The 12,419-nt window shown below is 39.9% G+C and overlaps 1 protein-coding gene across 2 annotated transcripts in view; it reads left to right on the top strand.

Annotated features, from left to right (window-relative positions):
* Positions 1–12,419, top strand: part of LOC126457078 (trithorax group protein osa-like) — a 111,907-nt gene that overhangs the window by 19,768 nt on the left and 79,720 nt on the right. For both annotated transcript variants that reach the window (XM_050093081.1, XM_050093080.1), the window contains exon 3: positions 5,107–5,188. In XM_050093081.1, coding sequence (XP_049949038.1) covers positions 5,107–5,188 — 82 coding nt within the window. The remainder of the gene's footprint in view (positions 1–5,106; positions 5,189–12,419) is intronic.

Raw genomic sequence — 12,419 nt, 5'->3', positions numbered from 1 at the left:
CACTGTTTGCGAACAACTGAACATGATGATGGCCACGGTCAGCCATCTTCAGGCTGCTGCTTCGGAGTGTAGCGGCAGTGGGGAGTCTGGTGCATCGCATGGTACACCCCAGGTGTTACATGCTTCACCCATGGTCCCTGCTGTCGAGACATCTTCGCGGCTATCAGGCACGATTGGGCAACCCTCTCCCCAAGGGGAGTGGCGGGTTCAACAGCGTTCACGTTGCATGAGGCGGAGGGTCAATGTGGAGGCCGGCCATGTGGCACCGCCCACTCTGCCTGTGAGTGGACATGTGGCTGCTCCTTCAGCAAGGTCCAAGCAGGCACACAGGGGGAGGGGTTTATTAGTGATTGGGAGCTCCAATGCTAGGCGGGTGATGGGGCCCCTTAGGGAAATAGCGGAAAGGTCGGGGAAGAAGGCCAGTGTTCACTCTGTCTGCTTGCCGGAGGGTCACATCCGAGATGTGGAGGAGGCCCTGCCTGCGGCTATAGAGAACACTGGGTGCACTCGACTGCAAATTGTTGCTCAAGTCGGCACCAGTGACTCCTGCCTTCTGGGTTCAGAGGTCATCCTCAGTTCATACAGTAAGTTGGCGGAGTTGGTGAACATGGAAAGCCTCACTCGCCGGGGTGGAATCGGAGATAACTATTTGTAGTGTCGTTCCCAGAACCTATCGTAGTCCTTTGGTTTGGAGCCGAGTGGAAGGCTTAAACCAGAGGCTCAGATAATTCTGCGGAGATCTAGGGTGCAAATTTCTTGACCTCCACTATCGGGTGGAGAAATTTAGGGTCCCCCTGAATAGGTCAGACGTGCACTACACACAGGAATTGGCTACAAGGGTAGCGGAGTACGTGTGGAGTGCACATGTGGGTTTTTTAGGTTAGAGAATTCCCTCCCTAGGCCCGACAAGACGCCTCCTGAGATGCAGCAAGGTAGCAGTAGACAAAATGCAACAGGGAATGACAATATTAATGTGGTAATAGTAAACTGCAGGAACGTCTATAGAAAGGTCCCAGAACTGCTATCATTAATAAATGGTCACATAGTACTAGGGACAGAAAGTTGGGTGAAACCAGATGTAAACAGTAATGAAATTCTAAATTCAGATTGGAATGTATACCGCAGAGACAGGCTGGACAGTGAAGGGGGAGGCGTGTATATAGCAATAAAAAGTGCAATAGTATCGAAGGAAATTGACAGAGATCCGAAACGTGAAATAATTTGGGTGAAGGTCACGGTTAAAGCAGGCTCAAACATGGTAATTGGATGTCTCTATAGGCCCCCTGGCTCAGCAGCTGTTGTGGGAGAACACCTGAAGGAAAATTGGGATAATATTTCAGTTAGATTTCCTGACCATGTTGTAGTTTTGGGAGGAGATTTTAATTTACCAGATATAGACTGGGAGACTCAGATGTTTATAACGGGTGGCAGGGACAAAGAATCAGTGAATTTTTTTTTAAGTGCATTATCTGAAAAGTACCTTGAGCAGTTAAACAGAGAACCAACTCGTGGAACTCGTGGCGATAACATATTAGACCTTCTGGTGACAAATAGACCCGAACTATTTGAAACAGTTAACGCAGAAAAAGGAATAAGCGATCATAAAGCAATTACTGCATTGGTGATTTTAGCTGTAAATAGAAATACTAAAGAGGGTAGGAAGATTTTTCTGTTTAGCAAAAGTGACAAAAAGCAGATTTCAGAGTACTTGATGGCTCAACACAAAAGTTGTATCTCAAGTACAGATAGTGTTGAGGATCAGTGGACAAAGTTCAAAACCCTCGTACAGTATGCATTAGATGAGTATGTGCCAAGCATGATCATAAGAGATGGTAAAGCGCCACCGTGGTGCAACAAAAGAGTTAGAAAACTGTTACCGAAGCAAAGGGAACTTCACAGCAAACATAAGCATAGCCAAAGCCCTGCAGACAAACAAACATTACACAATTCAAAATGTAGTGTGAGGACGGCTATGCGAGAGGCATTCAACAAATTCGGAAGTAAAGTTCTATATACTGACTTGGCAGAAAATCCTAAGAAATTTTGGTCTTATGTCAAAGCGGTAGGTGAATCAAAACAAAATGTCTGGACAGTGACCAAAATAGTACTGAAACAGAGGATGACAGAGTAAAGGCTGAAATACTAAATGTCTTTTTACAAAGCTGTTTGACATAGGAAGACTGCACTGTAGTTCCTTCTCTAGATTGTCGCACAGATGACAAAATGCTAGATATCGAAATAGATGACAGGGGGATAGAAAAACAAAATCACTCAAAAGAGGAAAGTCCGCTGGACCTGATGGGATACCAGTTCGATTTTACACAGAGTATGTCCTGCAATGTACGTTAATGACAGAAACTTAATCACTTGAAAATAGCATAAAAGGGCGAAACCTGGGTCGTAATTAAGTAAATGTCAATCCAGTCAAATGGTGGTGTGTTCATGTAAAAATTATTGTATGCCTGTTGCCCAGCAACATCAAAAACTGTTAACTGTCATCTTGTTTTTCGGGAGAAACTCCTTTGTGATCAACGCAGTGCATGACCTCGTATTACCATGGTGGAGGAGTTGATGCTTCTACCCTGCTTGTGTCAGACAAAAATCACCTGACATGTCACATAAGATGGGCTCATGATATTGCATATATGTCCTTTATGGTTTGCATATGATTTTCCATCACTGCTGTATTCCACACAGGAGTGACATTTTCAGGAGTAATGCTGCTTGACAGCCATCCTGAATGGGATTATCATCAGACTGTGTTCTGCCATCTTAAAAATGTTTAAGACAGTCATAAGTTGTCTATGATCTAAGATGTCTTCCCCAAATGTTTGCTTCAGCTTGTCATATGTTTTGTAGAAATTTTTCTGAGTCTGAAACAAAAGGTTATGCTCACTCATTGATCACAGTCACCCGCCATCATTAGTATTGCAAGACACGCAACTCAAGAGAATGGAGAAATGTACACAAAAACTAAAAGCAACCATGTAGCACAAAACTGCTTGTACTACTAGCTCTCAAAGGATGTATTATGTGCCAACTGGTGGTGTTTCATGGTACAAGCTAGACTTCACCAACTACACATACATTCTGGAAACTTTTGGGTTGCACACCTTATATTTGCTTATTAAGATTATCATAAATAATCAGTAACTAGAAGAAACTTCGGCAGTCATTACTTGTTACTAAAGCTGATACAGGATTTGGGGTGTACATCATTAAAACAACGGTGTTTCTCTTTATGGTGGCGTCTTCTCGTGGAATTTCAATCACCAATTTTCTCCTCCAAAAGTGAAAATATTTCGTTGACACCGACCTACACAGAGACAAATGAGCATCATAATAAAATATGGGGAATCAAAGCTCGCACGGAAAGATATAGGTGTTAGTCTTTTCTGCATACTGTTCTAGAGTGGAATAATAGAGAATTATGTGAAGGTGGCTCGATGCACCCTCTTCCAGACACTTAGTTGTGATTTGCAGAGCATCCAAGTAGATGTAGATGTCAGTAGCTCATGAAGGCGTTCAGTATGCAGCAGGAAAAATCTCTGATCATTTGCCCAATAACATGATACTATCTGATAAGGACCAAAGCAAAGTAAAAATCTAATTGCAAATAATTTTTTCTGGACACTATTCTCTAGAAGAATTTTTTTAGTTGGAAATTAATAACATGTCTAAAACAAATATATCACTATTTCAAAAGCGAACATGTAGCCATAACCACTTACTAGCCATGTACATACAGCATGCAAACTGACTTGTTTTGCTTAATTTTGAACAAGTCAAATGTATTATAGCCTATGTGGAGCTGATAACATTAATTTTCAATAACTGATTTCTAAGCACTTCAAAGAATACTAATACAGTAATATCCAAAGGAAAAAAAGCTCTCTTACACATATCAAGAAACATAGTATAAACATTTAAGCAAAGGGACCGATGACCTATGCAGTTTGGTCCCTTTAATCCTCAAACCAACCAACCATTTAAGCAATTTCATCTTACCTTCCATTTCTACTAAAGAAATCAAGAAAATTATAATCCCTAGAGAAAGAAACTAGTATAGACTGATAATAGTTTGTGGAAAATATTAAAGCATAAAGGTTTAGTCACCTTCCCATAACCAAGCCAGCGTCATATGCATAATTTATTGCTTCTAAAACCAATTCTTAGCTGAACATAAGAATACTGCCATTATATTCTTTTATAAGATGACTGTTAAACAGGCATTATTAATAGTACTTCTGATTTATACACATTTTGTAATCATGTTACAATTTTTATAAGCAGTTGTGTGTGCTACTCATGCACTGCATAATCTTATTGGTGGAAGCTGATTTTGTGCCCAGCCAGTAAGAGATTTGTAAAATTGTTTTTGTTTTCATATGAAGCTCTGAGCTGTGTTCTCTTAAAAATTCAGGATCCTGTTGTGAATTTATCCATTGTTGGCCAAGAGTTTGCTTGTCAATCATGTGTGTTCATAGCCTTTAAAAAATATCTCCCATTTTTTTTTATTCAGAGTGGCATATCATGTACCTGATGTTTTTGCATACTTGATGGGTAGGCTTCATCCATTTTTTTAAAAAGTACAGTGCGAAGTCACCACTTTGACCATCAACACAATGAAACATCGTAATATAGGATCTAACATTATTTACAATGACTGTAAAAACAAGCCTTACCATTTTCTACCGGTTTTGCCATTTGCCTGTGACTGAAGTTTATCACTGGTACATTTGTGAAAACTAAAAGTTGTGTCCTGATTCCTGAATAAACTATAATTAATTTTGTAGCATGTTTCTTTGTAAATATTTTTTTGGGCCTATAAAGAACATGGAATAATAAAACTGTCACTGTTATCCAGTATCAGAATTACATTTTACAACTTGTATTTGCAAACTTGGCTGTTATGGGGAAACTTTCATATTTCTACAGTCTACATTCACAAGCATTGCAGGTTCTCAGGAGTGTATTTTATTGTAAACACTGATGTTTTGATTTTCTTTGATTTATATGAAAAAATCAAATGTCTTGTAAAACATTTAATCAGTTTCCATTTTGTGTACAGTTACAGTGACTTTTTGTATCTTTTTTTCTCCTTAGATACCAGCAAATACTACACCGTAATCTGGTGTACCTTGCGTCCATTGCTGATGCCAATCAGAACATCCAAGCAATTTTGCCTGTAAGTTGGTACTGTTGTTTTTTCAATACTGGTACTGTTGTGTTTTCAATGCTGTTACTGTTGTTTTTTCAGAACTGTAAGACAGTATTATTGTTTTTACCTCCAATTATGAGCAGTTACTGAAGCATGTGTTTAAAAGTATTCTGTATGAACAGATGCGTATTGACATTAAACTTGCAAGTATGTCAAGATACTTCGCTTCAATATTTAATTCACTGTATTATTCGTGATAAAATTGTAGCTCCAGCAGGTGAATTCAAATCAGTGACAAAATGACAGTATGGTGTCAAGTCTCAAATCTAAAAACTTAAATCCTTTGTTAAACAGTAAGTGTAATTTGCTTAAAATCCCTCACCCCACCCCCCTCCAATCTCCCCTTTCCACAGCCTTTGTAAGGTCAAGGTGTGTGCCCATAATGTTTTTGTGTTATTGTAGATATTTCTCCAGTCGTTAAATTTTTCCCAGTCGGTATTTAGTTGTTTCTAATTCACCAAAACCGTTTCTATGTTTCTGTTTGTTTCTGTTTGCAGCCAGACTAAATGGAAATATTATTCACCTAAACTTAGTAAGATACGGAGTTAATTATCTGAAAAATGCTATCACAATGGTACTTTCCAGTTAGTTTCATGCTCCATGTATCATTTACACGATAAATCGTAATCTACATCTACATCTACATGACTATTCTGCAATTCACATTTAAGTGCTTGGCAGAGGGTTCATCGAACCACAAACATACTATCTCTCTACCATTCCACTCCCGAACAGAGCGCGGCAAAAACGAACACCTAAACCTTTCTGTTCGAGCTCTGATTTCTCTTATTTTATTTTGATGATCATTCCTACCTATGTAGGTTGGGCTCAACAAAATATTTTTGCATTCGGAAGAGAAAGTTGGTGACTGAAATTTCGTAAATAGATCTCGCCGCGATGAAAAACGTCTTTGCTTTAATGACTTCCATCCCAATTCGCGTATCATATCTGCCACACTCTCTCTCTCCTATTACGAGATAATACAAAACGAGCTGCCCTTTTTTGCACCTTTTCAATGTCCTCCGTCAAACCCACCTGGTATGGATCCCACATCGCGCAGCAATATTCTAACAGAGGACGAACAAGTGTAGTGTAAGCTGTCTCTTTAGTGGACTTGTTGCATCTTCTAAGTGTCCTGCCAATGAAACGCAACCTTTGGCTTGCCTTCCCCACAATATTATCTATGTGGTCTTTCCAACTGAAGTTGTTCGTAATTTTAACACCCAGGTACTTAGTTGAATTGACAGCCTTGAGAATTGTACTATTTATCGAGTAATCGAATTCCAACGGATTTCTTTTGGAACTCACGTTGACCACCTCACACTTTTCGTTATTTAGCGTCAACTGCCACCTGCCACACCATACAGCAATCTTTTCTAAATCGCTTTGCAACTGATACTGGTCTTCGGATGACCTTACTAGACGGTAAATTACAGCATCATCTGCGAACAACCTAAGAGAACTGCTCAGATTGTCACCCAGGTCATTTATATAGATCAGGAACAGTAGAGGTCCCAGGATGCTTCCCTGGGGAACACCAGATATCACTTCAGTTTTACTCGATGATTTGCCGTCTATTACTACGAACTGCGACCTTCGTGACAGGAAATCACGAATTCAGTCGCACAACTGAGACGATACCCCATAGGCCCGCAGCTTGATTAGAAGACACTTGTGAGGAACGGTGTCAAAAGCTTTCCAGAAATCTAGAAATACGGAGTCAACTTGAGATACCCTGTCGATAGCGGCCATTACTTCGTGCGAATAAAGAGCAAGAACGATGTTTTCTGAAACCATGCTGATTACGTATCAATAGATCGTTCCCTTCGAGGTGATTCATAATGTTTGAATACAATATATGTTCCAATACCCTACTGCAAACCGACGTCAATGATATAGGTCTGTAGTTTGATGGATTACTCCTACTACGCTTCTTAAACACTGGTGCGACCTGCGCAATTTTCCAATCTGTAGGTACAGATCGATCGGTGAGCGAGCGGTTGTATATGAGTGCTAAGTAGGGAGCTATTGTATCGGCGTAATCTGAAAGGAACCTAATCGGTATACAATCTGGACCTGAAGACTTGCCCGTATCAAGCGATTTGAGTTGCTTCGCAACCCCTAAGGTATCTACTTCTAAGAAACTCATGCTAGCAGCTGTTCGTGTTTCAAATTCTGGAATATTCCATTCGTCTTCCCAGGTGAAGGAATTTTGGAAAACTGCGTTCAATAACTCTGCTTTAGCGGCACAGTCGTCGGTAACAGTACCATCGGCACTACGCAGCGAAGGTATTGACTGCGTCTTGCCGCTTGTGTACTTTACATACGACCAGAATTTCTTCGGATTTTCTACCAAATTTCGAGACAATGTTTCGTTGTGGAACCTATTAAAGACATCTCACATTGAAGTCCGTGCCAAATTTTGCACGTCTGAAAATTTTAGCCAATCTTTGGGATTTCGCGTTCTTCTGAACTTCGCATGCTTTTTCCGTTGCCTCTGCAACAGCGTTCGGACCTGTTTTGTGTACCATGGGGGATCAGTTCCATCTCTTACCAATTTATGAGGTATGAATCTCTCAATTGCTGTTGCTACCATATCTTTGAATTTGAGCCACATCTCGTCTACATTTGCATAGTCAGTTCGCAAGGAATGGAGATTGTCTCTTAGGAAGGCTTCTAGTGACACTCCATCCGCTTTTTTAAATAAAATTATTTTGCGTTTGTTTCTGGTGGATTTGGAAGAAACGGTATTGAGCCTAGCTACAACGACCTCGTGAACACTAATCCCTGTATCAGGGATGATGTGGAACAAGTCACTTTACATTCACACTGCAGATTAACTTGTAAATTTGACTACAAGCTGAACATTTATAAGTCTTTTTTTTATTATTTTTGTATTATTAAGTATACAGGTGTGAGTTAGTAATCCGTACCCACAACTTTCATGCATTACAGTAATAGAAATAATTCTACAGGATAAAAGGAGTTGTCTAGGGGAAACTTGTTCCATTTCTTTCCAAATTTTACTTGTCTCTCTGGCAGACATTTTAATCACTGTAGTGAATTATGTACAACAAACGCATGAGGGAATAAATGCACTGTGAAGCAGTAGTCAGAGTGCCCAATTTGTTAAACAAACAATTGAAAATTCAGGATGGAGTAATGGCAGTATTATAAAAAGGATAGACTTCCACCTATCATCTAGAAGAGATGCTGAGTCACAGACAGGCACAACAAAAAAGACTGCTATACGTGTGAGTTTTAAGCCAAAAATTTTCTTCTGAACTACACACACACACACACACACACACACACACACACAAGAACACTTCTCTGGGCACTGAGGCTAGACTGCAAGCAACTACGTGTGATGGGAGAAGCAATCTAGGTGGGGGAAGGGGGGGGGGGGGGTAAGAGGGAGGCAGGGACAGGGAAGGCTAGGGATAACATGATAGGGGTGGGGTACATTTAAGAGCTACTTGTGGGAGCATGCAGAGACATTGTGGGAATAGGGTAGGGTAGCTAGGTGCAGCCAGGAAATTAGATGAGAGGAAGAAGGATTGGGGAAAGGGAGTGGAAAAGGAGAGGAGGAGAAAGAGGTGAAGGACAGGGACTAACAAAGGTTGAGCCCAGGGGTGGATGCGGGAACATAGGATATATTGTAGGGAGAGTTCCCATCTGCACATTTTAGAAAAGCTGATGTTGGTAGGAAGGATCCAGATGGCACAGACTGTGAAGCAGCCATTGAAGTGAAGAATGCTGCATTGGGCAGCATGTTCAGCACCTTTTGGTTAGATATTACTTCATCCATGTGTTGCCTATTTCTAAATGGGATTCTCAGTAGAGCAGTTCTTCTGAAATCCAGACTGTGATTTGCTTAGAATATTACAGTTACTCAGGTGAGATAGGTGAGTTACTGTTCTTAAATGCATCACCTTCTGAAAAATTTTGGAAAATGTCAACAGTGAAACAGGTCTGTAGTTACTGATGTTTCTCCTGTCACCTTTTGTAAAGAGGGGTTTAACAACAGCATATTTCAGTCTCTCTGAAAAAAAGTCATGAGTTAGTGATGCATTACATATTTCAGATGAGACAGGTCTTATTATATGGGAACAAATCTTCTGTCCTGTATTGGAAAAACACCATCAAAACCAGATGAGTTTTTGTTTTGAGAGCATATATAATTTTGTTAATTTATAAATTCATATGACTAAATTTTATGAGAGCTGCTTTTCAGTATACTGCTGTGATTTTTCTTTTGAACTGTTTGTTCCTATACTTTCTACTAAAGTTAAGAAATGATTACGAAATATCTGTGGTACCTGTGATTCATCATTTACAGCCCTACCATCCAGTTCAATAGTGATGTTATCCTAGTCTGTTGTTGGTTGTCCTGTCTCTCATTTCACTACATGCCATGTAACTTTAAGTCTGTTGTCAGAATTATGACTTCTGACATTATGTGCATTGTCCTTGATTTTTAATAACTTTTCTTGGTGAATTTTAGTAGTTTTTGTAGTGTGAAACTACTCAGAGAGGGACTTAAACAGGTTATCATCAAACCACTTCTTGAAAGCAAGACAAAGCATTAGTAAAGAATTACCAACTGATCTCATTACTGCCAGTATTTTCAAAATTTTTGGAGATCATATACAGTTACTTCATACACACTTATTACAAGAAAATGTATTAAGTAGCAAACAGTTTGGATTTAAAAAATCACTGCCATACTAGTCCGCAGCTCGACATCTGGTGGCCAGTATTGTTGGCTCTGGATCACGGGGTCCCGGTTTCGGTTCCCGGCCAGGTTGGGGATTTTCTCTGCCCAGGGACTCATTCATGATGGTGGCTAGATTGGACTGTGTAAAAAATTTGAGTGTGAAAAAACTGGGACTTTGTATGGGCGCTGATTCCCGCACAGTTGAGTGCCCCACAAACCAAACATCATCACTGCCATATTTACATTGATAGGATACTAGAATGAAGAAAGCAGAAATTACTATCATTGGCAATATTTTGTGACTTGATTAAAGCTTTTGCTTTTGTGAACCATACTATCCTCATGGAAAAGGAAAACATGATTTTCTGAATCACAGAATGACAGAAAGCAAATCATATTAGTTCCATTTCAATCACTTATCATCATTCAGATTCTGTTTTGGATCCTCTACTTCTGCTTTATGTAAATGATCTTCCACCAATCCTGTTACTAAAAAGGCATCAACGAATGGTTCATCACATATGGATACCATTGAATTTTGACAAAGTTCAATACATAAAGTCCAGCGTGCTCTGTAGAATTCCATAATCTGTAAAAATAGTTTGGAACACTAACTACCTAGAGCTAATTAAGTGCCTTAGTCCAGTTGTATTTGCAGTACACGCAACTGTTGCCCTATTGAGGGAGATCATCATTTTATTTTTAAATGGGTAACCTCCATTTTTGTTGTAGATTTGGATTCTATGCCAATAATAGCTAAGGTTTGCAAAAAACATTATTCTATGTTTTGCCATCGACTAATGAGTTACGAAAATTCAACTTCAAAGAATATTATTCTCAGAATGCAGAGGTGTGTTATAAGATTCATATCTTGTGTTATCCTGGTTCTAGAACATAGTGCACAGGCCTCTTCAAAACACTTGGTACTTTGATAGCTGCCTCACAACAAATTCATTAATGTCATTTGTCATTAACAGTATTTACTTCTTCTCAAAAAATATTGAAAAGTATGACAACAACAATAGGACAAAAACAACGTCCACAAAGATTTGAAGGGGTACACATGTGTTCAGTAACCTGCCAGAGCACATTGACTACCATATTACAGGGTGTTTGTTTTAACATGGAGCAATTAAATATCCTGAAAAATAACTATTGCCTGAAAAAATGTTCCAGGTCAAAAGTTAATATTTTCAAGAGGGACATTTACCTGTGGTAAAATTGCACCGAACCCTCCCCCCATTGGAGAGGTCCACATTTTATTTTCAAATAGGAACTCTCCATTTTCACTCCATATTTGGATTGAACACCAAAAATACATAGGGTTTACTAGAAACATTATTTTCAATCTGTGGTAGATTACTCTGTAATTGATAAAATTTGATTCTTCCGGTTGTTGCAATAGAGAACCAAGCCATTTGATTATGCATAATGTTTTCAGTAAAAATGTAAACTTCTGTTCTAAACAGTTGATCTTACTTTTAAAATTCTAGTTTTGCAAATTTAATTGTTCAGGAAATCATTTGCTTGAATTGTCCAAAATATTCTTCAAACTAGTTGCGAACAATGGTGACCTGCTGACAAAGTGTATTGTCATGCATAAATATTCCATTACTGTTTGGCTGCAAAAGGTCTCTAAGTAGCTGAACATAACCTTTACCAGCCAATGATCAGTTCATTTTGACTAGAGGACCCAGTCCATTCTGTGTAAGCACAGCCTACACCATTCTGGTGCCACCACCAGCTTGCAAAGTGCCTGTTGAAAGTTTGGCTCCACAGCTTCATAGGATCTCCACCATGCTTGAATCCTACCACCACATACCAACTGAAATTGGGTCTTATCTGCCCAGGCCATGGTTTTCCACTCATATTGGATCCAACAGATACAGTTACGAGCCCAGAAGAAGTGTTGCAGGCAATGTCATGCTGTTGGCAAAAGCACTCACATAAGTCATCTGCTGCCATAGCACATTAATGCCAAATTTTGATGCACCGTCCTAATGGATACATTCATCGTATGCCCTACTGATTTCTACAGTCATTTCATGCAGGATTTCTTGTGTGTTAGCACTGGCAACTCTATGCAAACTCTGCTGTTTTCTGTCACTGAGTGAAGGCTATGGGCCACTGCTTTATCAGTGCTGGAGGTAATGTCACACAATTATAGCTTTCAGCCATTAAGGCCTTTGTCAGCAGTGGACACACACACACACACACACACACACACACACACACACACACACACACACACACACAACTTGCACACATGTCTGCAGTCTCAGAGAGCTGAAACCACACTGCGAGTAACAGCACCAGTGCATGACGGGAGTGGAGACTGGGTGGGGGTAAGGAGGGGGCTGGGATGGGGAGGGGGAGGGATAGTATTGTGGGAGTGGCGGACAGTGAAATGTTGCAGTTTAGGCGAAGGGCAGGAGAGAAGGTGGGGGGGGGGGGGGGGGGGTAAGTAGCGGAAAGGCA

The sequence above is a fragment of the Schistocerca serialis genome, chromosome 2 (assembly GCF_023864345.2).
Source record: "Schistocerca serialis cubense isolate TAMUIC-IGC-003099 chromosome 2, iqSchSeri2.2, whole genome shotgun sequence".
In the NCBI taxonomy this organism is placed as follows: Eukaryota; Metazoa; Arthropoda; class Insecta; order Orthoptera; family Acrididae; genus Schistocerca; species Schistocerca serialis.
This window is presented reverse-complemented; position numbering and strand designations above follow the sequence as displayed.